The following is a 24,532-nucleotide window of genomic DNA, read 5'->3' on the forward strand; positions in this document are numbered from 1 at the left end:
GGCGGGGGGGAGTCAGAACCTGAAGAGGTAGTGTGGCCCTGGCCTGTCCAGGGAGTGCCTCACAGTGTAGCCTGCTTGTTGTATTCCTGACTTTCCTATGTGAGTTCTTGCTAACCTTGCTTCATTCTTAACAGGGATGTTTTTGAACTAAACTTCATGAATGTCAAGTTTTCCAGTGGTTATTATGACTTCTCTGTCAAAGTTGAAGGAGACAACCGTTATATTGCAAATTCTGTAGAGGTAAGTGCTTTTCTCATCATCCCCATTGCTGTGTCAATATATCCAAGAAGATGACCACATAGGCACGTGGCGTTAATCGTCTGCTATATTGACTTCTCTTTATGACCACGTTATGTGAATATGTTAAGAGAGGGATAAGTTCGAACCATACTGTTTGACAGACTTAGCCAAGACTTCATCGTAGGGAGTTTTCTTTTACTTGTAAATTACTTATTTTCCATTATAATTCAGCACTACTATCTTACATAAAATTTGGAAGTAGAAAAAATAAAAATCACCCATAATTCCACCGAGGCATAAATATTCTTAAAATGTTTTTTGTGGTAGGCCTTAATAGGTTTAGAAAATTGCTTGATGCTAATTAGGTGACAAAAAGTATCACGTGGCATATAGCACTGTAGTGAGCCTGTGTAGGTGAAGTACAGAAGAAAATCGCTCATCTTTCCTAATGAGCTGTGTTTCAGATGTTTGGCTGGCTCTAGTTTTGTTGAGGATCCAAGGGTGGAAAGCTATGCTTCATTTTTCTGATGCTTTGTGGGAATGAGCTGTTTCACATTAGTGGTTCTCCCAGCTAATTTTGCCCCCTCAGGCACTATGGCTCTCATTTTAATCTTTTTGGCTAGAAATTTATTTAAGGTGAATTACACATTTTCCTACCTTCTTAAACTATGGGATATGGTTTAACCTTTTCTTATTCTGAATTAGGATCATCAGTATGAACCCTTTATTGAATGCCTGTGACATGAGAAGCACAGTCCTGTATGCTTTTGCTCACATTATTTATTCTTAACAACAACTCTAAGAGATGGGTGGAGTCATCTGCATTTCATAGATGAGGCTCAAAGGAATAAAGTAACTTGTCCGTGGTCATCCAGCCTGTGCTTGGGTAGATCCCTGCCCAATGCTAGTTTAGTTAGTGTGCCCTGGTGAATATGGAGCTAGCCTAGAGGCTGTAGAGCTGTGTGCAGCTCCAGCAGCTGGCCTTTTTTTTTTTGGTGAGGAAGATTGTCCCTCAGCTAACATCTGTGCCAGTCTTCCTCTGTTTTGTATGTGGGATGCTGCCACAGCACGGCTTGATGAACAGTCTGTAGGTCTGCGCCCAGGATCTGAACCTGCAAACTCCGGGCCACTAAAGCAGAGCACACAAACTTAACCACTAAGCCACCAGGCTGGCCCCACAGCTGGCCTTTTTATAATACTACTTTCTCCTTTCAGCTGTCATTTCTCTGCCACTGTGTCTTTGCTGCATCTACTTGACTACATTGTCATGTATTCTGATGGGTCAGGGCAACTTGGAGTGGTACTGTGCCTTTCCTGAATAATTAAGTATTATGGTATTTGTGACAACTATTTTCTTCAGTATTCTAATGTCATTTTCCACTCACTTTTCTTTTTTTAATTATCATTTTGAAATAATTTCAATCTTAAGTTGCAAAAATAGTAGAAAGAGTTCCCATATACCCTTTACTCAGCTTCCCCAAATGTTTACATTTTATGTAACTATAATATAATTATCAATACCAGGAAGTTAACACTGATACAATACTAGTAAGTAATCTATAGACTTGAATTCAAATTCCACTAGTTGTCCTACTAATGTCCCTTTTCTGAGCCAAGATTCAACCTAGGGTCTCATATTCCTTTAGTTGTCCTGTCCCTTTTGCTTCCTCCAATGTAGGATAGTTTGTCTGTCTGACCGTGACACTTTTGAAGAGTACTGGCCAGTTACCTTGTAGGATATCCCTCTTTTTGGGTTTGTGTGATGTTTCCTCATAATTAAATTCAGGTCGTGCATTTTGTGCACGAATACGCCAGAAGTGATGCGCTGCCCTTCTCAGTGCATCGTCTTGAGAAGTATGATGTTGATATGTCTCATTGCTGGTGATGTTAACCTTGATCACTTGGTTAAGGTGGTGTCTGCTGGGTTTCTCCATTGTAAAGTTGCTGTTTTCTACTTTGTAATTAAGTGCCTGGTGGAATGATACTTTGATACTCCTCAAATATCCTGATGATCTTGCCTGCAACAGTTGTTAAGGTGGTTTTCTCTTTCTTTCTTTTCTTCTACGTTTGTTAGTTGGAATTCTGCTTTAAGAAAAAGCTGTTCCTTTTTTCTTCCCCCTCCCATTTATTTATTCAATTATTTATAACACTTTGGACTCATGGCTATTTATTTTACTGTATAGGTTATTATCATTTATTTTGTTGCTCATATTATCCCAGATATGGCCTTTAGAGAGCTCCTCACGTTGGCTCCTGTGACACTCACTTTCTTTTAATGAAAGGACAAGGCAGCTAGAAAGTTTGACCTTTTCAAAATTGGGCATTACTTAACATAGGTAGATTAAACGCTTATATTTAAAGTTTGGCAGAAAGGAAGATATTTTCTGGAACTCTAGTGTCTCTGCGTTTTCTCTATTTCATGTCTGACCTTTTTGGGCATGAGACATCTGATCCTAGTCCATTTACTAACACAGAATTTGGACAGCAACTATTGTAGTGTGTACCTTGAACCTCTACAGTCTAGATTCTTTCAACTTTAATTTCCTTCATTAAGGGGCTTTATTTGCAACTGAACACATTAAATGGCAAACTTTTTCTTTTTGCCCGAAACCTCTTCTTCCTTCTGCCTTTCCAATCTTGATAATAACCTATCCAGTTTAAGTGCCATAACCATATGTCACAGTCCTTCTTAACCTCTTCCTTTCTTCCCCTTTCTGACTTCTGTTCAGTCACAAAGTCCTGTTGATTCCACCTTGGAAGTCTTTTGCTTGAGTCCTTTGTTCTTCAGTCCCAGTGTTCCTCCTTGGTTAGAGCCCTGTGTTATTTATCTAGACTGATAAGGTAGTTTCTAACTAGTTTCCTTGTCTTTAATCTCTGCCCCTTCCATTTAATTTTTCGTTAAGTGCCACTGGAGTGATAAAATCGCCTCGCTCCTCTGGTTACACATTTCTTTGGTTCCCTGTTGCCTGTGAGTGAGGTCTAGAGTCCTCAGCCTGGCTTAGGAGGTCCTCTGCAGGACACAGGCACGTGCTTCAGGGCAGCGCATCCCTGTCCACTCAGCCCTGGCTCCTCTTGCCTGCAAACTGGTCCTCAGATGAACTTTACATGCACATGCCCTTGGACTTCGACTCTTGTTTCCTCCACGGGAAACGCTCTTCCTCTCCCCCGCTCATATGCTGAAGTACTCATCCTGTAAGATCTAGTTCAAATGTTGCTCCTTCATCTGTGCTCCTGTAGTACTTTATTTTTGTTTTTTAGTATGGACTATTTCAATATACAGAAAAGAACAGAGAGTAATACAATGAATCCTTATGTACCTGTGGCCACTCATCTCCTTCAGACACCAGCATTTTGCTATATTTGCTCCTTTTGAGGGGGAGGTGAGAAATAAAACCATATAGATTGTATTTAAGCTCCCTGTGTACTTCTCGAACACTTGTTCTCTCTTTCCCTAGATTTGGAGTTTGATGTTCCAATGCCAGTTTTTATGTTTCTGCTGCACATATATGTATTTTTAAACAATATATTGCATTGATTTGCATCTTCTCAGATTTTAAACATTACATTATACTATACGTATCCTTTTGCACTTTCCTTGTTTTTACTCAATATTAATTTTATGACAAGACATAGTGATGTGTGTAGAACTTGAGCTATATGCATAAATATGGATAATTGTCATGAAATTGATCATCCCCCTTTTATGAATGGATCAGATTTTATTAATTCATTTCCTGTTGTTGGATATTTAGATTGTCACGGTTACAAACAGTGCTACTGTGAACATCTTAGCACACGTCTCCTTGTGTGCATTTTGTTTGTTTGTCCAGAGTGAGGTTTTGGGGTTGTAGGGTGTGCTCATCTTCCAGCTTTATTAAATGTTGCCAAATTGCTTTTTTCTGCACATTCTTACCAATATTTGGTACTATGAGTTTTTGATAGTCTGATGGGTATGAAATGGTATCTTATTGTTTTAATATTTTTCCTTGGTTGCTAGTGAGACTGAGCCTCTTTTCTTATGTTTATTGGCCATTTAGGTTTCCTTTTCTGTGAATTGTCATATATCTCATCTGTTTTTCTTCTGGTTTGTTAGTCTTTTCATTATTGATTTTTAGGAGCTATATATGTTCTGGATACTAATCCTTAGTTATTAGCACTAGATTGTCTTCCCCCAGCGTTGCTTTATGGCATCTTTTGATGCATAGAAGTTAATTTCAGTGAAGCCTAATTTGAAGGTCTTTCTTCCTAGATTGTGCTTTTTGTGTTCTTAAAAAAGTCCCATGCTGCTCCAAGGTCAAAAAGATATTCTCCAATATTTTCTTCTGACGGCTTTTAAGGGTTTTTTCCCATTTTACTTATGGCTTCAATCTACCAAAGTTTATTTTTGTTGCTATAGTATTTTACACTCCATCTATAATTGTTCTTATTGCATTGTATTGCCATTGTTTGCCTTTATGTATGTTTTGCTCTTTCTTTGGGCTGGGAGCCCCCTGTGGGCAGACACCAAATATTTTTTCGGCGCTTAGCTTCCATCTCAGACCACTTAGAAGAAGAAAAGGATGGAGTGATCTAAAGATGTTTTCTCCCATTTCAGGGACCTTGGAACCATGGTAATTTGTCTTCCAGGGGTGAGCCTTGTGCCCCACACAGAGTAGCTTGGCTTTTTTTTTAATAACAGGTTTATTGAGGATATCATTCACATGCCATAAAATTTAGCCATTAAAAGTATACAGTTCATGGAGCTGGCCCAGTGGCGCACAGGTTAAGTTCGCACGTTCTGCTTCAGCAGCCCAGGGTTTGCGGGTTTGGATCCCGGGTGCGGACATGGCACCACTTGGCTAAGCCATGCTGTGGTAGGCATCCCACATATAAGGTAGAGGAAGGTGGGCATGGATGTTAGCTCAGGGCCAGTCTTCCTCAGCAAAAAGAGGAGGATTGGCAGCAGATGTTAGCTCAGGGCTAATCTTCCAAAAAAAAAGCATATATAAAAAAGTACACACTTCAGCGTTTTTAGTATATTTACAGAGCTGTGCAACCATCACCACTATCTAATTCCAGAACATCTTTGTCACCCCAAAAAGCAACCCGTGCCTATTAGTAGACACCCCTATTCTAGGAATATATCCTTCTCCCAGTCCTGGCAACTAGTGATCTACTTTTTGTCTCTATGGTTTGTTTATTTGGGACATTTCATAAGTGGAATCATACAATACATAGCCTTTTGTGTCTGGCCTTTTTTACTTGGCATATTTTCAAGGTTCATTCATGTTGTAGAGTGTGCCAGTACTTTATTTCTTTGAATGGCTAAATAATACACCATTATATGGATATACCATGTTCTGTTTATCTAGTCATCAATTGATGGACATTTGGGCTATTTCTGCTTTTTAGCTATTATAAATAATGTTGCTGTGAACATTCATTTACAAGTTTTTGTTTGAACACCTATTTTCAATTCTTATGGATGTGCCTAGGAATGGAATTGCTGGGTCATATGATAACTCTGTGTTTAACTTTTTGAGGAACTGACAACTGTTTTTCAAAGAAGTTGCATCATTATACATTCCTGCGCTCAGTGTATGAGGGTTCCAGTTTCTCTACATCCTTATCAACACTTGTTGTTATCTGTCTTTTTCATCCTGGCCATCCAAAGTGCATGTGGAGTGATATCTCATTGTGATTGGGATTTGCATTTCCCTGATGGCTAATGATATTGAGCATCATTGATCTGTGTTTTTATCCTTATACCAAACTATGCTGTCTTGATCCCTATAACAGCTTGGCTTTTTGTAACATCAAATCTGGTGTTTGTCCAAGTGTTTCTGTGGTGGTTGGAAAAATTCTCTAAGTGTAAAATAGAAGAAATGGCTAATAGCTGTTACTCATGCAATGATAATAAGCCCCTATGGAGGCTATTGCTGTCTTTTTCCTTCCTGGTGATGGGCTAAGTGTTGCAAAATCTCCTCTGTTCCTCTTCGTTGCGTTAGACTTTTAGGCGCATGTGAGTGTGTATGTGTGTGTGGGGAGGTATGCGTGTGCCTGCTCTGACCTCTGTCACATATGCAACTTTACTTTGTAATTTCAGTAATAGTCATACTTAGAGCCTCAGAGCGGGTCAGCAGGCCCTGTTTACTCTCCTGAGAGATGCTCCACTTTGGTCAGAGTGCATTAACGGTGGTTTGGTGTGGAAGGCCTGTAATAGCACTCATTGACATTGGACTTGCTGTCAGGGGAAGCGTGGGTTTTAGAAGCTGTCATTAACATTAATTGCCCCTAATGCACCATCATTTTTGACAATAATGAGCTGAGCAGGAGGGTTATTATTCTCAGCAAAAAGACTATGTTTCCTGGTGTTGAAACATTTTTTGAGGTGTTTGTGGCATGCAGCACAGGCAAAGACAGGAGTAGCGTGATTCACTGTAAAGCAGCCTTGGCTGCGTCTTGAAGTGGCTAAACAAGTCCCTTTCCTCTTAGGAAACTAGCCCTGCAGCGCTAGTGTGAAGGAAGGAGCCGCTGACCAATGGGGATTCTACTCTGGACTCTTTACAACAGGGCTTTGAAAAAGTCACAATGATTTTTGCTTCTCAGTTTGCTTTAAAAAAGCAGCTTAAAAATGCTTTTCTTTTAAATGCTTCCAGAGACCCATTTGTAGTAAGATTTGAGGAGCAGAAGGACTTGTTTTAAACTGTTCCCTGTTCAAGAACAGCCCTACAGTGTTTCTGTGCAACAAAGAAAGCTGTAACTTAGGGGCATTTTAAAATCAGGGCCGAGAGCAAACCCAGAATGCCTTGAGTTAAGTGCGCTTTGCCCTTTATCATTCCATGTGTCTGCATTGTCTGGGAATGCTTATGACAGCTTTAAAACAAACACACAGTTGAACCTTGATTAGCAGGCCTTAGCGACCAAGTTCTTGTTGAAAGTTTATAGTCAGAATTTGAACAAAAAACTCGCAAGTTGATGGCTTCCCTGTCACTATAATTAGGATACACTGAGGAGCCTTACGCATGCCTTCAAACATCTGTTTATGTTTATCCATCTGCTGGAAAGGAGAGTGATTATTTTTAAAATCATATTTATTGGGTGGTACGTTTTTTTTTTTGAGAAAGATTAGCCCTGAGCTAATGTCTGCTGCCAATCCTCCTCTTTTTGCTGAGGAAGACTGGCCCTGAGCTAACATCCGTGCCCATCTTCCTCTACTTTACATGTGGAACACCTACCACAGCATGATGTGCCAAGTGGTGCCATGTCTGCACCCAGGATCCAAACTAGCCAACCCCGGGCCACCGAAGTGGAACGTGTGCACTTAACTGCTGCCCTACCAGGCCAGCCCCTATTGGCTGGTAGTTTTTAATACAAAAATGTTTATAAAGAAGAAAGTAGTTGGCATACAATCTTATTGCTCAGATAATTCCTACTTTTTTTTTTTTTTAAAGATTTTTTTATTTTATTTTATTTTTTCCTTTTTCTCCCCAAAGACCCCCGGTACATAGTTGTACATTCTTCGTTGTGAGTCCCTCCAGTTGTGGCATGTGGGACGCTGCCTCAGCGTGGTTTGATGAGCAGTGCCATGTCCACACCCAGGATTCAAACCAACGAAACAGCGCAGCGGAGCGCGTGAACTTAGCTGCTTGGCCACGGGGCCAGCCCCAGATAATTCCTACTTTTTAAAAAATAGGAGTAAAATACCCATGTGGTTTAAAAAATTTCAGAGTACAAGAATATATGTAATGAAGTCTAAGAGCCTTTTCCCCTCCCTTCAGTCCAGTTCCTCTGCTCAAAAGAATGTTATTCACAGTTAACTGTGTGCACTTTAAGAAAAAGAAGGATGCATATATCAAATGAGTGAATGCATATTCTTTCTTATTTACACAAAAAGAATTGTTCTATAAATGGTTGTATTCTTTGCTTTTGTCAGAAAGTAGAGGCTCCCAGCTTTCCCCTCAGGGGTCTATTCAACTTGATGGCCTTCCCCATCCGTAATTCACCCGCTTGCCTAGACTCAGTGACAGGCAGTGATGTTAAATATAATTCTGCCAATAGATGGCTGTATATTCAAAAGTAGGAGGTAATATCTCCATATCTGCGTGTAGACACCTACCTTGTTTTTTTTAATTGCTCTGTAGTAATTCATAGTGTACGTGTACTGTTATTTATTTAACTAGTCTCTTTATGGAGATTTAGGTGGGATGATGATTTCAAGATCACATTTACAGATTAAATGAGTGAGTTCTTAAGCGAATGAGTCACCGAAGTGAAGAGGAAGTTATCTGGTTAATGCTGATGAAGAGTGCAGCGTAGTTAACTATGAAGACAGTTATTTTTAAAGCATGGAATATTGCTAAACTCTCACCTCTTCCCAAACTGGAGGACTGCCTCAGCCCTCCTGCTGCGCGTTCCCCGCCCCCCAACCAAGGGCTCCCCCGCTGTTCTTCTCCTGTGCTTTTGTAGCGCTTTGTACATCCCTCTGTTAAAGCAGTGGGCTGGTCTGTTGGAGTTTGGCTTTGGTATCTACTGCCCTTGAGGACAGGAAGTGCATCTTGCCGTTTCTCTGTATCTCTAGTACTCCAGATACTCTCGGGTGTCGTAGGGAAAGTGCTCTCAGTGGGGTGTCTTGCTACCAGTCGGTAGCCTAATCAAAGCTCTTGGGCTACGTCTTTGCTTGAGCCTTCCTCAAGGCTAGTTTTTCTTCAGATGGAAGTGGTGTCACTGCTTCTCTGGGTTGAGCTTTATATAGCAAAGCTTGCCCTGGTCCCGAGCCCCAGGTGAGTTGTGAAGCCGTTTGCTCAGCAGAGAGCCCAAAGAGCCGAAGTGGAGGCTCCCAGCTCTCTCCTGGGGCTTTACTCAACTTGAAGGCCATCTCTTCCCCTCCCCCACTGCCAAGTTCACCCACTTGCCTAGACTCAGTGACAAGCAATGATGCTAAATATAATTCTGCCAACAGGTGGCTGTGTATTGAAAAGTAGGAGGTAATGATATCCTTACAGCCTCTGGTAATAAATCTTTTCCATTCAGGTTTTTTTTTTTTAAGCAAAATAGAACACCCCTATTCAACCTGATAATTGAGGCAGTTGTTGCAGAATAGTTATTATGGCGGCAGGAGAGAAGGCTGTTAAGAGGAATCACTTGATAGCTATCTTATCCCTTTTTAATTTTTCTTCTTTGCCCTTGATTTGAGGCTATCACACCTTGATAGTGCATTTTAGAAAAATGCTGAATCTATCCTTCAATTCCTTGCCCGCCCTCTATATTCTTTGATCCTGCCTTAGGCTGTAAACCAGTGGATTTGGCAAGGATTTCCTTAAGCATTACATTCAAGCTTATCAAATATTTGCAACTCTGACAGATATGTTTACACATAAAAAGTGCCTTGGGTTTGCATAATTTGCACATTCAGACTTAGATTTTAAATCAGAAATTTCCCGTGAACAGACTTTTAGCATGTTTTCTGTCCCTTTTGGAATTTTGCATTTATTTTCATCTAATTTTAAAAAATTTCTTGTTTACTGGCATTAGCTAGCCCAGTTCCTCTTTGTGAAAATATTTATGAGGAACATATAGAATTCAAACGCCGCAAGAGTCTAGTTTGTGCTTCTAACAAACTCCAAATCTCAGTGGCTTAAAACCACACAGGTCTTTTTTGCCCACGCTGGGTCTCCTTAATGTGTCAGCTGGAGGCTCTGCTCCATGTCGTCCTTACTCCAGGCCCAGGGCTGGAGGAGCAAGCCTCTCTCTGCATGTTGTCCATGTCCATGTCAGAGGCAGAGAATCCCACAGGGACTCCTAAAGGTTTCATTTGGAAGTGGCATACTTCACTTCTGCTCACATTTCCTTGGCCAGAGCGAGACCACGCCTGACTCCCGGGGTGCAGGGAAGTGCACTCTACCCCACTCGTCGAAGGAGAACAGGGAGTCTTGGGGAACGCACAGGTGGCTGCCGTGGCTTCTTAGGTCTTCATGGGCAGGTTTACAGTACTGCTTGGCACAGAGTGAGTGTTACTGGGAGGCTGGATAGCAAGGTGCGAAAGAACACGGGCTCTGAGTCAAAATGCCTGAGGCTGAATACTGGCTCCGTCACTTCCTAGCTCTCTAAACTTGAGCGAGTAGCTTCATCTCTAATCGTTAACTTCCTCATCTGAAATAGCACTACCTTACAGGGTACGGACTAAATGAGATAGTCTTTATAAGGTCAGTGTCTTTCACATAATAAACACTCGATAAATATTAGCTGTCATTAGAATTGAGTACTTATTAAGTTATTTGAAGGTTATGCTTAAGGATTTTCCCCCTTATTTATTTTAAAGTACATGTGAAAAGATGTTTTTTTTTCCTCCCCAGTCCTCCCCTCCCCTCCCATCTCCTCCTCTTTTCTTTTTATACCATCCAACCAAAGCCGAAGAAAGGATAAGAATCAAGGAGTTACTTTTAGGCCTCAGGTTGGGAGAGGTGGAAATACCACCCGGCGGGGTCAATTTTACTAAAATCATTGAAGACTCCTGTCCTCGGATTTTTTTATGCCTTTACTCACCTTGAAGAGAAAAATTGGGGTAAGCATGTTAATTCCTGGCATATCCACCAGTTGACTTGGCAATTTTTTCTGTTTCTCTCCAGCTCAGAGTCAAGATCTCTACTGAAGTCGGCATCACAAACGTTGATCTCTCCACCGTGGATAAGGATCAGAGCATTGCACCCAAAACCACCCGGTAGGTGGGGTGCCTCCTGGGCACAGAGGAGCCTTGGCTTGAGCTGAGAGGAGCAGCCTAGGCACCGAGCCCTCCACGTGTCATTTCTGTGTCAGCGGTGAGGCAGCTCCCTCTCCAAATTAAAGAGGCTGTAGTCCCGCTGGCATCGCCCCAGGGATGCTGCCTGGCCTGCTCGCAGACTTGGGGCTTGTCTAGACCAGTGGCCAGTCCCTGAGCAGACTGTTGATTCCTGGTCCACAGTGAGATGAGGAGCTTACCTCAGAATGTAAATCCGAGTCAGTCAGCCACGTCACCAAGCACGTTATTTAGTTCAAATGACAATTTATTTTTTATTTTTATTTTTTTTTAGATTTTATTTTTCCTTTTTCTCCCCAAAGCCCCCTGGTACATAGTTGCATATTTTTAGTTGTGGGTCCTTGTAGTTGTGGCATGTGGGATGCCGCCTCAGTGTGGCCTGATGAGCAGTGCCATATCCGCACCCAGGATCCCAACTGGCGAAACCCTGGGCCGCCGAGTGGAGCGTGGAAACTTAACCCCTCGGCCACGGGGACGGCCCCAAATGACAATATTTTTAAAAACAAGACTTTCTCAATGAAGGAAGCAGTGCTTTAATTTGTATTCTAGTGTAATCTCTTTCTCTTCACAATCCTGAATTTGCTTTTAGTGGCCTCATGGCAACTCTCTTTGGCCCACAGTGGGTCTGAAATCAGCTGGAAGCCTCATAGGCCCTTAGAGCTGAGCCAGCAGATACCTGACACTGGGGCTCCTATCCCCTTTCTCAGGTCAGTGGAAGGCATCACTAATCAGTCACAGCATTTGTTCCTGCTGAACACAATCCTTTTAACGCAACCTTCTGGGTAACCATTAGCAATTGATCAGAGTTGGGCCGGGACACTGTATGAAGCTCATTTGTCAGCCCTTTCCCAGATCCTTATTCTTGGGGGGGAGCCCGTGTAGACCTCTGGGTATAGTTCAGACCCCAACTTTAGTCAGCTGGGGTGGCTATAGATGCTAGAGAAAGTAGATGAACCCTCAAGGCCATTTTGAAGATGGAGAATGTTAGCCAGAGCCTAGAAGCCAAGCATTCGCTCCTTTTAAGTCACGTGCAAGGCCTGGCCTTTCTGCCCCAGCTTAGATATTTTCATAGTGACATTGGAGATGGGAGCACTGTTGAGAACCCACTGGAATAATGTCTGTGAGAGTGCGTGGCAAAATTTAATGCTCTGTATAGATGAAGAGTTGGTGTTACTCATAAGTAAATATTTAGCCAAAGGATAAAATATAGCCAAGTGTGAGCTCTGTAACCATTTGGTTTGTTTTATCCCCTGGCCATCTTAATCTAAAATCCCAGGAGATAGCTATGAAAAGAATAGTTTTCTCATCAAGTCTGCCTGTTGAGAAAATGACTTTTAAAACCTAATTTCAAGCAGAAAAATAAATTGAAACAGTGCCTAGGAAAAAAATACAGCATTAGAAAACGAAAAAGCTCTAAGTGCCTTTCTTTCCTTTACATCCACCCCCTCTTCTCTCGACCTTGCTCACATATGCTGCTAGCATCGATCCTGTGAGTATTTCTCCTTGCACTCTGCCAGCCTAGCTCTCCAGTCCACCTGTGTGCCTGCAAGGGGACGTGTGAGCCCCTCTTGTGCCTGACTTGGTTGAATAGACATCCTTAGGTCCTTCAGGTGAAAGCCTGGAGCATATGCACAGAGCATTTTCCCCAGACCCTGATGGAAGTTCATTCTGTGCTGTTCTCAGTCCTGGCTTTATCAGTCCAATTTGCCGTCAGGCCACAGACAGCTCTCCACTCTGTCCTCCCACAGCAGAAAAGTGTTAACAGTGGGAGAGGGAGGATTGGGCAAGGAAGTGAAGTCTGTGTTCTTTACCCTGTTCTCGAGATATGCAGATCCTCTCAGAAGATTTACTGTATAAATGTCTCTTTCAGGGTGACCTACCCAGCCAAAGCCAAGGGCACATTCGTCGCTGACAGCCACCAGAACTTTGCTTTGTTCTTCCAGCTGGTAGATGTGAACACTGGCGCTGAACTCACCCCTCACCAGGTCAGGAAAAAGCCCAGACAGTTCTCTTGGTCTGAAACATTAGTGTACACTAGAGTTGTTGTTGCACCATGGAACGCTGGCTAGAGAAAAGTTCCAGATTCCTGCTTTCAGCTCCTCACGCAGAACCCTGAAGGTCCATTGGGTTCTCCCCCGTGACTTCTACTTCTTCTCATACTGGCTGTAACCCTGGCCCTGGCGTATGCTCTTCTTTTTTAAAAGATTAGCTGGTATTGAGAACATATATTGAAGGCAGATTAGTACTTAATTGAGGCTCTTTTTTCTGACAAAGAAAACATATATTGAAATAATTTTGAAAAAAGGAAAACCTAGGCAGTGGGCCCAAAGCATATTTTTGTTGTGGCCAAAGCAGATATTTCTATTTGTGGGAATCTGGAGAATAGCCCTTTTTAACTTGTGCCTACTTCATAGTCTGAAAGCAAAGGACTTCATTTTTGGTTTCCATATATAAAATAATGATAATTATTATTTAAAAGATTTTCCCTTTCCACAGAAACTCTGATACGACCCCTTGTCCTCTCAGATTCCTCCTCCCCTCCTCTGTCATCCCTCTTGGCTGAGAACAACGGCTCACAGCCCTGCCCCAGAATGGTCATATTGTAAAGGGAAATTCAGAGAAATACTTTGAACGCTGAAGATAGGAAGGAATGTGCTCTAGTGGCTGTGGTTTAGGTGTTTGTAGCGATACTTTAGCAAGAGCTAGCAGACCTGTGTCCATGCCGAGAGGCGGCTTCAGAGCAGACCACTGAGGTGAGTAGGTTTACTAGGAAACCTTTTCCTTTCTGCTTCTCGTAGCTGCAGCTGCGGCACTTGTGCCCGGGCCCCAGAGTGTTGACCCCAGTCCCGGCGCTTCTGTGTTCCTCTCTCCCCTCCTCGCCCAGGCTCTAGAGAGCTTGGTCAGAGCGCCTAGCCATGGCTAACTGAGCTTTAAGCACTTTACCCTCTTAACATTTCCCAGCTCCTTCTCAGAATGACCTTTGCCAACCAGACAGCACAAGGGAAGAAAGAATGTGAAAAGAAGAAATTACAAGATGAAGTTGGTGGGGTTGGCATTGGGTCGGGGGGAGAGTTAGGAAACGTAACTTTGAAGAGTTGTCTCCTCCAAGATTCTGTTTTGGAAGCCATGGCTTAGAGACCTCCCAGGTAGAGAGAGCATTTTGCAGATGAGTCTGGTTGCTGCCTGCACTTGGCTGTGACAGGAGGAAGATGAGGTATCCAGGCTCCTCAATCCGGTTCTTGGCCGAGACTGCTGTGGTCAGGATGCTTCACATCTCTGGGCTGCTTTCCCTAAACACTTTGATGGTGGTTCTTTGTTGCTCAGGTGTAGAGTAACAAATGAGATTTATATTTTTTCTGTGGATCCAGCACTAGCTCTGTTAAGGATTAAATGTCAACTCATTTAATCCTCGTGCCTTATGATCTGTAAAATAGAACCAGTCTACCTGCTTTGTTAAATTCTTTATTTTGAGACACTTGGAAAAAAAAGCTCTGAGTGGATATTAAGTTTTGCTGCAGTTTTAATGTGCAGAAGCCTTAGTTTCCTGTGCCATTGGGGGCATAGGATGATTAGACTTGTACCATCATATTGATGATAGTATCAGCTACTGCTCGTTGACCAGCTGGTATACACTCGGTCCTGCGCTCAATGCTTTGCGTACATTACTGTGCGTCTTCACGCAGATGCACCGCATGTGGAAGTTAATCATTCTGTCTTGAAGATGAGGAAATCAGGGCCCACGGAGGTTAAGTGACTGCTCAGCTAATGAGTGGAAGCAGATCTGTCTGTCTTCAAAGCCTGGGCTCTCTCTGTGACACCAGGCTTCTCTGCTCGATTAGAACTCTGCCTTGCTCTCAATCCCCAAGCCGCCTCTACTAAATCTTCAGCTGGAGGCACTAGGAAATGGAAAACGGGCCTCTTACAGTTCCACCTCATTTCCCTTCTTTTCACCCTCTGGTGAAGAAGTTAATTGGGCAGCAAAGTGGCCAAAAGGCTGGCAGGAAGAAGAAATCGCAGTAACAGCAAAAGGCTTAAATCATCCGCAAACTGGGCAGTCAGCCTCCAAGTAGTCGAGAATTGGCTGGACTCCTAAGTTAAATTTCTTTTACTAGCAAAAAGTTCTCTCTCATCTCTGAACTGGGAACCAGGGTGGGATGGCCACTCCTTCCGCGCTCTCTCAGGCAGATCTGGCAGACCCCAGAGCTCCCGCTGTGACGACAGCTGACAGTGTCTGTTGCCTCCTTGATTCGATGTTGGGCCCAGAGGGAGTTTTGAAATTATCGAATGAAAGGTTGTATTATTGTTCCACCCAGACATTTGTCCGACTCCATAACCAGAAGACTGGCCAGGAAGTGGTGTTTGTTGCTGAGCCAGACAGCAAGAATGTATACAAGTTTGAACTGGATACCTCCGAAAGAAAGATCGAATTTGACTCTGCATCCGGTACCTACACCCTGTACTTGATCATCGGAGATGCCACTTTGAAGAATCCGATCCTTTGGAATGTGGTATGTGCCTGAATGAACCTTGACCCAGGCAAGAGTGACTGTGCCACCCACGGGGCAATAAATATGCATTGTGAGGCAAGGGGCTGTATGCTGTCTCCTTTAGTAGTCTTAGGGGCATGTACATGGCCTGGCACATACGGGCTTAGTATATAGTGATCGAGTGAATGAATGAAGTATAAATTTGCCCTAATGGGTTCTAGTGAATTTCTATAAAAGTTATACTGGAAGGAGGTTTTCTTCTTACAGCAAAGCACTGTGGGGGATACATAGATGAAAGAGAAAAAGGCCTTGGCCTCTGAGATATGGTATAGTCTCACAGGGTAGGAGCGCATAGGGTAAGATTTGAATTCTGATAACAATTCAGGGTGGTGTGGGGTAATGAATTGTGGGATACGCAAAACACTAATAAACTAATATCCAACATTTGCAAAGCATGTTATAGTTTGCAAATATTTTTCACCTACATATCTCACTTTTGATTGGTGTGATAAGAGAAAACTTCTTGAAAGACATGGCATTTGATCGAGGGGCCGAAGAATTACAAAGGTTTATCAGATTGTTGTCTGCGGGCTGTGGGATGATTGCTGAGGACCGGCCTGCAGAACAGCTGAAGGCGCTTTCAGTGAGCCGTGCGTGGGTCCGTTTTGCTGGAGCACCTGAATCTGGTCAAGAGCAGTAGGCGAGTAGGTGATGAGGTTGGAAAGGTGGCAGAGGCCAAATTGCAGGCCTCGAATGGTGGTTAGCTCCCTTTGTAAGACAAAGGGGCAGCTGCGTTTTCTTGTGTTGTAGTCAAAGCTCCTTTTCTTCTCCTGGACTTTGGGCTCCTTTTACGAGAGCACATTTTTATTTCTTTTTTTTTTCCTGTGACTAAATCACACTTCCCAGGGACACTGAGCAGTTTCTGATTGCAACTGTAACACCCTGAGTACCAGCTGGGATTTTTGTATTAAGCAGCTCTGTGGGGCTCACCAGACCAGTAGGAAATCGGAACTCTTGCTCTGAAAACCATTTTCAACAAATATTTTGTTCTTGAAATTTTTCCTGCCTCAATTTATCAACTAATGGATGAGGAGTGATTGGACTGCTTGGAGCTTCTTCAGCTGTGGCCCTGGACGTGTGTTAATGGGGTGCTCTCCTGCTGATGAGCTTCACCGCCCCACCCCCCCTTCTGTTCCTGTGGCTTTAAAGACTGCACTTGTTTTTTAGGCTGACGTGGTCATCAAGTTCCCTGAAGAGGATGCTCCGTCGACTGTCCTGTCCAAGAAACTTTTTACTCCCAAACAGGAAATTCAGGTATATCCCAAAGGGCTTCTCCACTGAACACAGAGGAGCAATGTGCAGTGAGCACAATGAGAGAGGGCAGCAAAGCCCCGGACTGTGGCTCTGGTCCCTTCTTTAACCTGTTTATATGATGTTTTGTAGTTTGGTCCTTGCCACCTTGTAAATTAGGTAGGGCAAATATCAGTCTCATCTTTGATCTGAAAAAACAGGCTCAAAGAGCCAGTGGCTAGCTCCCAGAAAACAGATCGTTGGAGACAAATTCGGAACCTGAGTCTCTTTTTCCTAAACATCCAGGAGGTTCAGCCCTCAGGTCACAGCTGGACAGCTACAGCATGGATGGGTTTGGCTGTCTTCCTCTCTGCTCCTGCGTAAGTCAGGGCTGATGGCGCCTACAGGTGGAAACCTCAGCTGAGAGAACAGGGCTTTCCTCCCCTAGGCAAGTCCTTCCTCTCTTCTGGGATCCACCTTCCTGGCACACAAATGTTAGCAATCCCTGCCCAGCCCAGCACACAGGACTGTTGTGAGGATTAAAACAGATAACAGATAAGGAAAGGAAGGCTTTGAAAAGTTTCTAAAGCATTTTACAAAGTAAACACAACAATTGTTAAACAGTTGGGCATTGGTTAAGGAAACTGAGGTGGATCCACTCAGTGGACTATTTTGCAATCATGAGAAATGACCATACTATAGTAACTTGGAAACCTATGAATGAGTTAATGTTGAATTGTTTCAAGCAGACTACTTACTCTCATTTCACTATTTTAAAAAGGACAAGGGCCCAAAGAGTAGAGTTGTCAGATTCTTTTTTTAAACCCTCCTAATGTTGATATATAGCATTAAGAATGTAAAATGCAGTTAAATAGTAGATGGTAAACCATGATGATGAAGGGTGCTGAGTGATTTGTAGGGTGGAGTAGGTGGCAGCAACTGTCACAGACAATGTTAGAAATCCCTTAATGGCAGTGGCAGCAAAGAGGAGCTGAGGTGAAAATTTGGGAACGGGAGTCTCAGGTGGGGCTGCCTCATCATGGAGCTGGGTTGGCTGGACGTCAGCAGGTAGGAAAGACAGCCACAAGTTTATACATTGGAAGAAAGTCTAAAAAAAAGTTGAATTTACGTGTTACATGTTACAGGTTACAAAGCATTGTCGAATGCCCTATTTCATTTGGTCCTTAGAGTGTCCTTACAAGCTGAGTAGGATAGTCATCATCCTCCCATCCCCAGTTTTTTAGCTAGAAACTGAGAGAAAGAGTTAGCAAAGCAACTTGACCCTGGTCACACAGCCAGATATATCAGTTTGGGCTCAGATGGAGGTCTTGGCTCCCAGCCCAGCACTGCCTCTGCTAGGTGTCACTGTCTTGATGAGCTTCCCAAAGATCTTCATGTAGAATTGCTTAGCAGAAAAGACAAATAAAACAAATATCAGAGGAATGCTCACCCAGCTTTCTGGTTCAATTCTGGAAGTCAGGCAGAGTAGGTAAGGGAGGAAGTTTATTTAGGGCTCCCTTAGAGCCATGGGCTAGAGGTAAGAGGGATAAGTTATGGGTGGAATCATTCATAGTGAGGCTCTGTTACATTTTAAAAGAGAATGAGGTTACCACCAGTTAGCTAACTTAAGTGGGCAGCAGCGTATGATACTGCCACCCTGGGAACCCAGAAGCATTATGAAATCCAGAGTCCTACCTCGGATGTGTCACCCAAGCCATCCATATACTGGGCACCCTCTTGGATATAGGCAGATGCCACTTGATGGATTGCATTCTTCAACCTCTTCATGGCAGTGAGTCTTTGAGGAAAGAGGAGGGTTGGCCAAGTAGTGGGCTGGGACTGGTATAGTGTCTTTGGAAGGAACTCTGGGATCAGAAGCCAGCATTGAGAAGAGGCAAAAGGCCAAGTGGCTACTCATTACCAGGAGGTTGTAACCTCTGGGAGGCGTTTCCTCTTCTCGATTGTCATTGGCATTTTGGTCTCTGGTATATGTGGCAGCCGCTGCTGGGAAGGGCACATTCTTAAATATCTTGCTGTGTCTTCTTTTGGCAGCACCTGTTCCGCGAGCCTGAGAAGAGGCCCCCCACAGTGGTGTCCAATACATTCACCGCCCTGATCCTCTCGCCCTTGCTCCTGCTCTTTGCTCTGGTGCGTGGCTGTGGTTAGCATGGGCCCCGTGTGTCTGGCCCAGACTCAGCAGATGTAGCCATCCAAAGGAGGCTCTGTGCTCTGGCCTCAGCACAGCTCCAGAGGGGTCTAGCAGCTGTGACCTGAACCAATGGTCAAAAAGTTTTAGAGTAACTAAAATTCCCCACTATGAGGGAGCAGCCAAGTAAACTGATCCACTAACAGGTGGCATAAGAAAGCACCTAATAGCCATTGAAAATGATAAAAGGACATGGACTGTGATGCTTCATAGGAGTGTTCAGATGAGGTCAAGTGTGATAAAACCAAGCCCAATGCTGACGGCTACATAAAAATAGAGTGCAGGGGCCGGCCTGGTGGCACAGCGGTTAAATTCGCATGTTCCGCTTTGGCGCCCCGGGGTCCGCCGGTTTGGATCCCAGGTGTGGACATGGCACCACTCATCAAGCCATGCTGTGGTGGGCGTCCCACGTATAAAAGTAGAGGAAGATGGGCACAGATGTTAGCTCAGGGCCAGTCTTCCTTAGCAAAAAAAGGAGGATTGGCAGCAGACGTTAGCTCAGGGATAATCTCCCTCAAAAAAAAAAAAAAAATAGAGTGCAGAGGCTGTGCCTTTCAGCACTGTTTAGAGCATCAAACTGGAAACAACCTGAAGTCCCCATCAAAGCAAGTGTTAAATTGTGGTGCATCCATGCAGTGGAATAGTATACACCTTATTAAAAGAATGGATAGATTTTCATGCGGATGTGACAAGATTGCCGAGATGTCCTCCTGAGTGAAGAAGGCAAGGGGTAGGATGATATCTTTAGTACAAGCCTGTGTAAAAGCCCTTTCGTTATCTGTCAGTGTCAGTCACCTAACGAGAGCATCTTTTAGCGGGTATTGAGGAAGGGAATTTTTATCTTTTATACTTGAATGTGCTGTTTGAATTTTTTTTTTTTTTACCAATTTGTTTTCTTTCTTAAAATTAGAAGTATAAATGCATAGTCTCAAATTTCAGAAAATTTTGAGAACTGTACAGAAAACTCATTACATCTTACCTTTGGAAAGTTGCCTATGTTCCTAATTCATTCATTGATTTTAATAAAAGAATTATTGGTCAATCTAAATCTGGAAGGCATGCCACAAGCTTTCAGACACCGGACCCAGGGTGTGGGCACCTGCTCTCATATCTGAGTGAGCAGAATTTCAAAAGGCACAGAACCTGCAGCAGGAGCATGCATCCCACCAGCTGCCAGTGGGTTTATCTTACCAACACTTAGGGAAATTTGCAGGGGTGCCAGTTACTTCATCATAACTTCAGTTTCTGACCTTTTAGCATCATGGTTTCAGCTGTTTTAAAACAGAAGACTGTGCTGTCATTAAAAATGATGTTCAGGGGCTGGCCCCATGGCCGAGTGGTTAAGTTCACGCGCTCTGCTGCAGGCAGCCCAGTGTTTCGTTGGTTCGAATCCTGGGCGCGGACATCGCACTGCTCATCAGACCACGCTGAGGCAGCGTCCCACATGCCACAACTAGAAGGACCCACAACGAAGAATATACAACTATGTACCGGGGGGCTTTGGGGAAAAAAATGAAATCTTTAAAAAAAAAAAAAAAAAAGATGTTCAGGTTTGAGTTACCCAAGCACATTTGAGAGCAGATGTTGGAATGCCTTTCTAAAGAAAAAAGGAACAATTTTTCCTGACAACTTATAAAAGGGTGGTTGTCACTTGGAAAAACTCCCTGTCCTTCAAGTATGCATGAACTTTTAAGTCCTTAGGGCTGTTCATTGGATTAGCATTGACCTGACATGTGTTGCCTCCCTTTCAAGTAAGAATGTCTTTAATTTCTTTCTCCCCGTCATTTAGTGGATCCGGATTGGTGCCAATGTCTCCAACTTCACTTTTGCTCCTAGCACGATTATCTTTCACCTGGGACATGCTGGTAAGCACCCGAGGCTGCTAATTCCATTTAACCTCCTCTGACATTTAGCCTGCCCACACAAAAGCCCTGTTAAGTAGATCCACAACCTATTAACTATAATGACTTAATAGCATAACATTTCCCTCTTCCTGCTGGCCTTTTAGGACAGTTAATATGATGATAAACCTGTTTGGTCCATCAGCTTAGAACAGCTGTCATTAGCTTGGGTTTCTTTGTACTAGGCTGCTGTGGGCAGGCCATTTACCCTCATTTAATAGCCCTGTTCATTTCCAGAGATTACTCACTTATCGTATCTTTGCATTGAGCCATCTTCCTGGATGAAGAGCATTAATGCAGTTTCCAAAGGTTATCTTGCCCCACCATATCGATCTTCACATTTACTGGCGGCTGTGTCTGGGCAGTAATAGAAAACAGTCCCTTCCACGATCAGACACGTTGTCCCTCATTGTTCTTAGGACCTAAAGGTAACAAGATGGTGAATTCATAAATCAGGGAAGCATGTCAGAGACTTGACACTGTTGGATCAGAGGTGCCCTGCGTTTCACTGAGACTTCAATATTCTTTTCTCATTTCTTTCCCTCTTGCGGAATCACCCTCTGTGTGTCCGTAGTGTGCGGATTCTGTAGGGGCCCACAGGTGAATTTCTTGAAATGCTAGGCAAATGTGTTTCAGTAATCTTCAGGGGAAAGGGAGAGTCCATAACTTTGATCAGACTCTCACAGTGGTCCGTGGCCTGAAGAATGGTTAAGGAGCCCCGCGTAGTTCGTCCGCCATCCTTCTGGGCAGAATTGACAGGATGACCTTTCTCTCCAGCCTAGTTCCTGGACTTGAGTGATAGCTCTCCTGGGTCGGGCCGAGAACCAAACCTGAATATAAATTTGTTTAGAGCCATGACTTTTATGGAGTGCTTTTTGTGCACATTCCCTCATTGGATTCTCATCACACCCATGGTAGGGGTGACCAGGGCAGGAATTAGGATCCCATTTGACAAGTCAGAGAATTTAGGTTCAGAGAAAATAAGAGGCTGGGAAGGTCAGAGCCTGGACCAGAACCCAGGCTCTCAGTGCCCTTGTCTGAGTCCTTTTCACCAAACCTTCCTCCTCAGTCCTCCTCGCTTCTTTCCTAGTCACAGTGGCAGATTATCACTGAAAAATTTTTTCATTAAAAAGGAAACCATTTATTTAGTCCTGCGTGCTTTCATTCAGAATTTGAAAAATGAAGTGAATCCCAAATATAACGTGACGGTAACTTTTAAAAACAAAACCTAGGGGCCGGCCCTGTGGCCAAGTGGTTAAGTTCGCACGCTCCACTTCAGCGGCCCAGGGTTTTGCCGGTTTGGATCCTGGGCATGGACCTAACACCACTCCTCAAGCCATGCTGAGGCGGCGTCCCACATGCCACAACTAGAAGGACGTACAACTATCATATGCAACTATGTACTGTGGGGGCTTTGGGGAGAAGAAGAAGAAGAGAAAAAAAAAGAAGATTGGCAACAGATGTTAGCTCAGGGCCAATCTCAAAAAAAAAAGCCAAAAAAACCTAATTAAAGGAAATAGATATGAGCCAGAAGGTAGAACAAAATAATTTAAAGTAGCTGAGATCTGGTTTTTACCTCTGGATTTCTTGGTAGCCAAGGCTGAGGGGCAAGTATATTGAGTTATCTATTTTCTGGCATAAAAGAATAAGAGGAATAAAATAAGCTGGTCTAGAATACAGGCCTTTTCAGGATCCAGGAGTTACTGTTCGTAACTGTCTTCTGCCCAGGGTGTTGTCACTACCTCATTTAATTAGCTATCATGACACCTGTTCTTGTAGCTATGCTGGGGCTCATGTATGTCTACTGGACTCAGCTCAACATGTTCCAGACCCTGAAGTACCTGGCCATCTTGGGCAGCGTGACGTTTCTGGCTGGCAATCGGATGCTGGCCCAGCAGGCAATCAAGAGGTAATGCTGGGGATGGGCCAGGGACCCAGAGTGGGATTAGAAATATTTTTGTCAGCTCTGCTCACCCAGTTCTTTGAAGAACAATCTGTGACAGAAGGGGCAAGTGTAACACCTTATCCAGCCTGATCCAGAAGCCTTTTAAGTCAGAGAAGGGCCTTGGTGATCAGCTTTAAATGTATTAAAATCACAACAATTTATGCCCCGACACATGAGAACAAGAGAAGAAAATAATTGCTTTATGAAGATTAAAATGGATTAGAACATGTGGCAGAAGATTGTTATTAATGTGCTGGCTGTTTAGAAATTTTCTCCTCTGCTGCCACAGAGAATCCTGTTCTGCCCTCCTCCTGGGCCCCAGAGAGTTACTGCTCTCTAACCCCCAACAGGCTCCCGGAGCTTTTCCTCCTACCTGTGAGGGCGTATTCTTCCCCGCAGAAGCTGCTGCAGGGTCTGCAGAGGCCCCCAGTGGGGAGCCCTGCTTAGGAGCCCACACCGTGTCCCGGAGAACCAGACAACTTTAGGTTCACATGAGTGGTCAGACCTTGACGCGATGGCAGCTTGCTGGCAGCTTGACTTTCAAACCTGGATTAGAAGCAAATTTAAATGTCACATAGGTGTTTCTCATTGATTTGACTTTATTAGAACTTGGGTGATTTCAGCCATGTAAAGGTCAATAAGAAAAGGTCAGAACTGCTTTCATCTTTGGAAGTTAACATTTCCAGACGTGCCATGCTTTCTCTTCTCCAGGACTTTTGCTGGAAGAATGTAACTCAATAGTGTGCTCTCCAAATGCCTGCCATTTAAGTTGGTCGGATCAGAGAGAGGCTTTTTGGGGGACCGTTAGTGGGCGGGAGAGCCACGCGTCTCATCCCTGCCCGGGTCTCCATCATGAGCTTCCTTGTACCTCACTGTGGATGCTGGGCCCTGACGTGCTTGACTCGCCTGTAATCCAGGTTCCACCAGAGCTTCCCTTAGCACCAGCAGTGGCAGCTGGTTCATTTTTATGCCCCTCCAGCAGCCTTAACTTGGCAGCTATGCATGGCATCTGAGAAAGAACCAGGGACTCAGCTGTTTCTTCTAAGCCGAGCCCTGTTCCCTCGCAGCAGCCAGTCCAGGCCCCAGGGAGCCAAAGGCTGTGCTCTGCTGAGTTCTGTCTTTTCTGGAAGTTGCCCACACAAGATGAACAAAATCAAGAGGAGATGAGGGGTGGAAACCATTTGATTTAGATGCTGTTTGGCAAGAGCTCCTAATCTGGAGTCCTAACATTGTGTCCATTTTCTCGGGGGGAGAGACCAGAGTTCTCATCCTCCCACCTTCCACCCCTGTCCCATGAGGACAGTTAAAGCCCACTCTTCTGTTGCCATTGTCGTGAGTCCTAGAACAAACTCAGCCACTGGGGAAATCACTGACCTTAATGGAAGCTCTGGTTGGGTGTTTGCCATTTCTTTCTTCAGCTTATTTCTCTTCTCACTGTCCTTTCTTGATTCTCAAACCCTCTTTCCTTTGGCAGGATCGCTGCAGAGCAGAGCAGTAGATTGGCAAAATATAGGACACTACGGTAAAGATGAAGGGCGGACTCCTCCCAGAAGCAGGGTCCCTTTCCCATCCTGCCCACCTCGTGCATGTCAGTTATTTATCTAATTTCCAACCCACTCGTTCCTCCCCACCCTCCCTAAGCCAAAGCTGAGTTCTGAGGCCCTTTTCCCACTTCCTAGACCAGGTTGT

General features: G+C 43.9%; 1 protein-coding gene across 2 annotated transcripts in view; it reads left to right on the forward strand.

Annotated features, from left to right (window-relative positions):
- The window catches only part of RPN2 (ribophorin II), a 54,978-nt gene that overhangs the window by 27,561 nt on the left and 2,885 nt on the right, over positions 1-24,532 (forward strand). The window contains exons 9-17 of one of the 2 annotated variants that reach the window (XM_023626530.2): positions 135-240; positions 10,848-10,939; positions 12,885-12,999; positions 15,328-15,522; positions 16,729-16,815; positions 18,844-18,939; positions 20,787-20,862; positions 22,678-22,807; positions 24,318-24,365. In XM_023626530.2, the coding sequence (XP_023482298.1) occupies positions 135-240; positions 10,848-10,939; positions 12,885-12,999; positions 15,328-15,522; positions 16,729-16,815; positions 18,844-18,939; positions 20,787-20,862; positions 22,678-22,807; positions 24,318-24,365 (945 nt within the window). The remainder of the gene's footprint in view (positions 1-134; positions 241-10,847; positions 10,940-12,884; positions 13,000-15,327; positions 15,523-16,728; positions 16,816-18,843; positions 18,940-20,786; positions 20,863-22,677; positions 22,808-24,317; positions 24,366-24,532) is intronic. The other variant, XM_023626531.2, reaches the window with a different exon arrangement.

The sequence above is a fragment of the Equus caballus genome, chromosome 22 (genome assembly GCF_041296265.1).
Source record: "Equus caballus isolate H_3958 breed thoroughbred chromosome 22, TB-T2T, whole genome shotgun sequence".
Classification (NCBI taxonomy): Eukaryota; Metazoa; Chordata; class Mammalia; order Perissodactyla; family Equidae; genus Equus; species Equus caballus.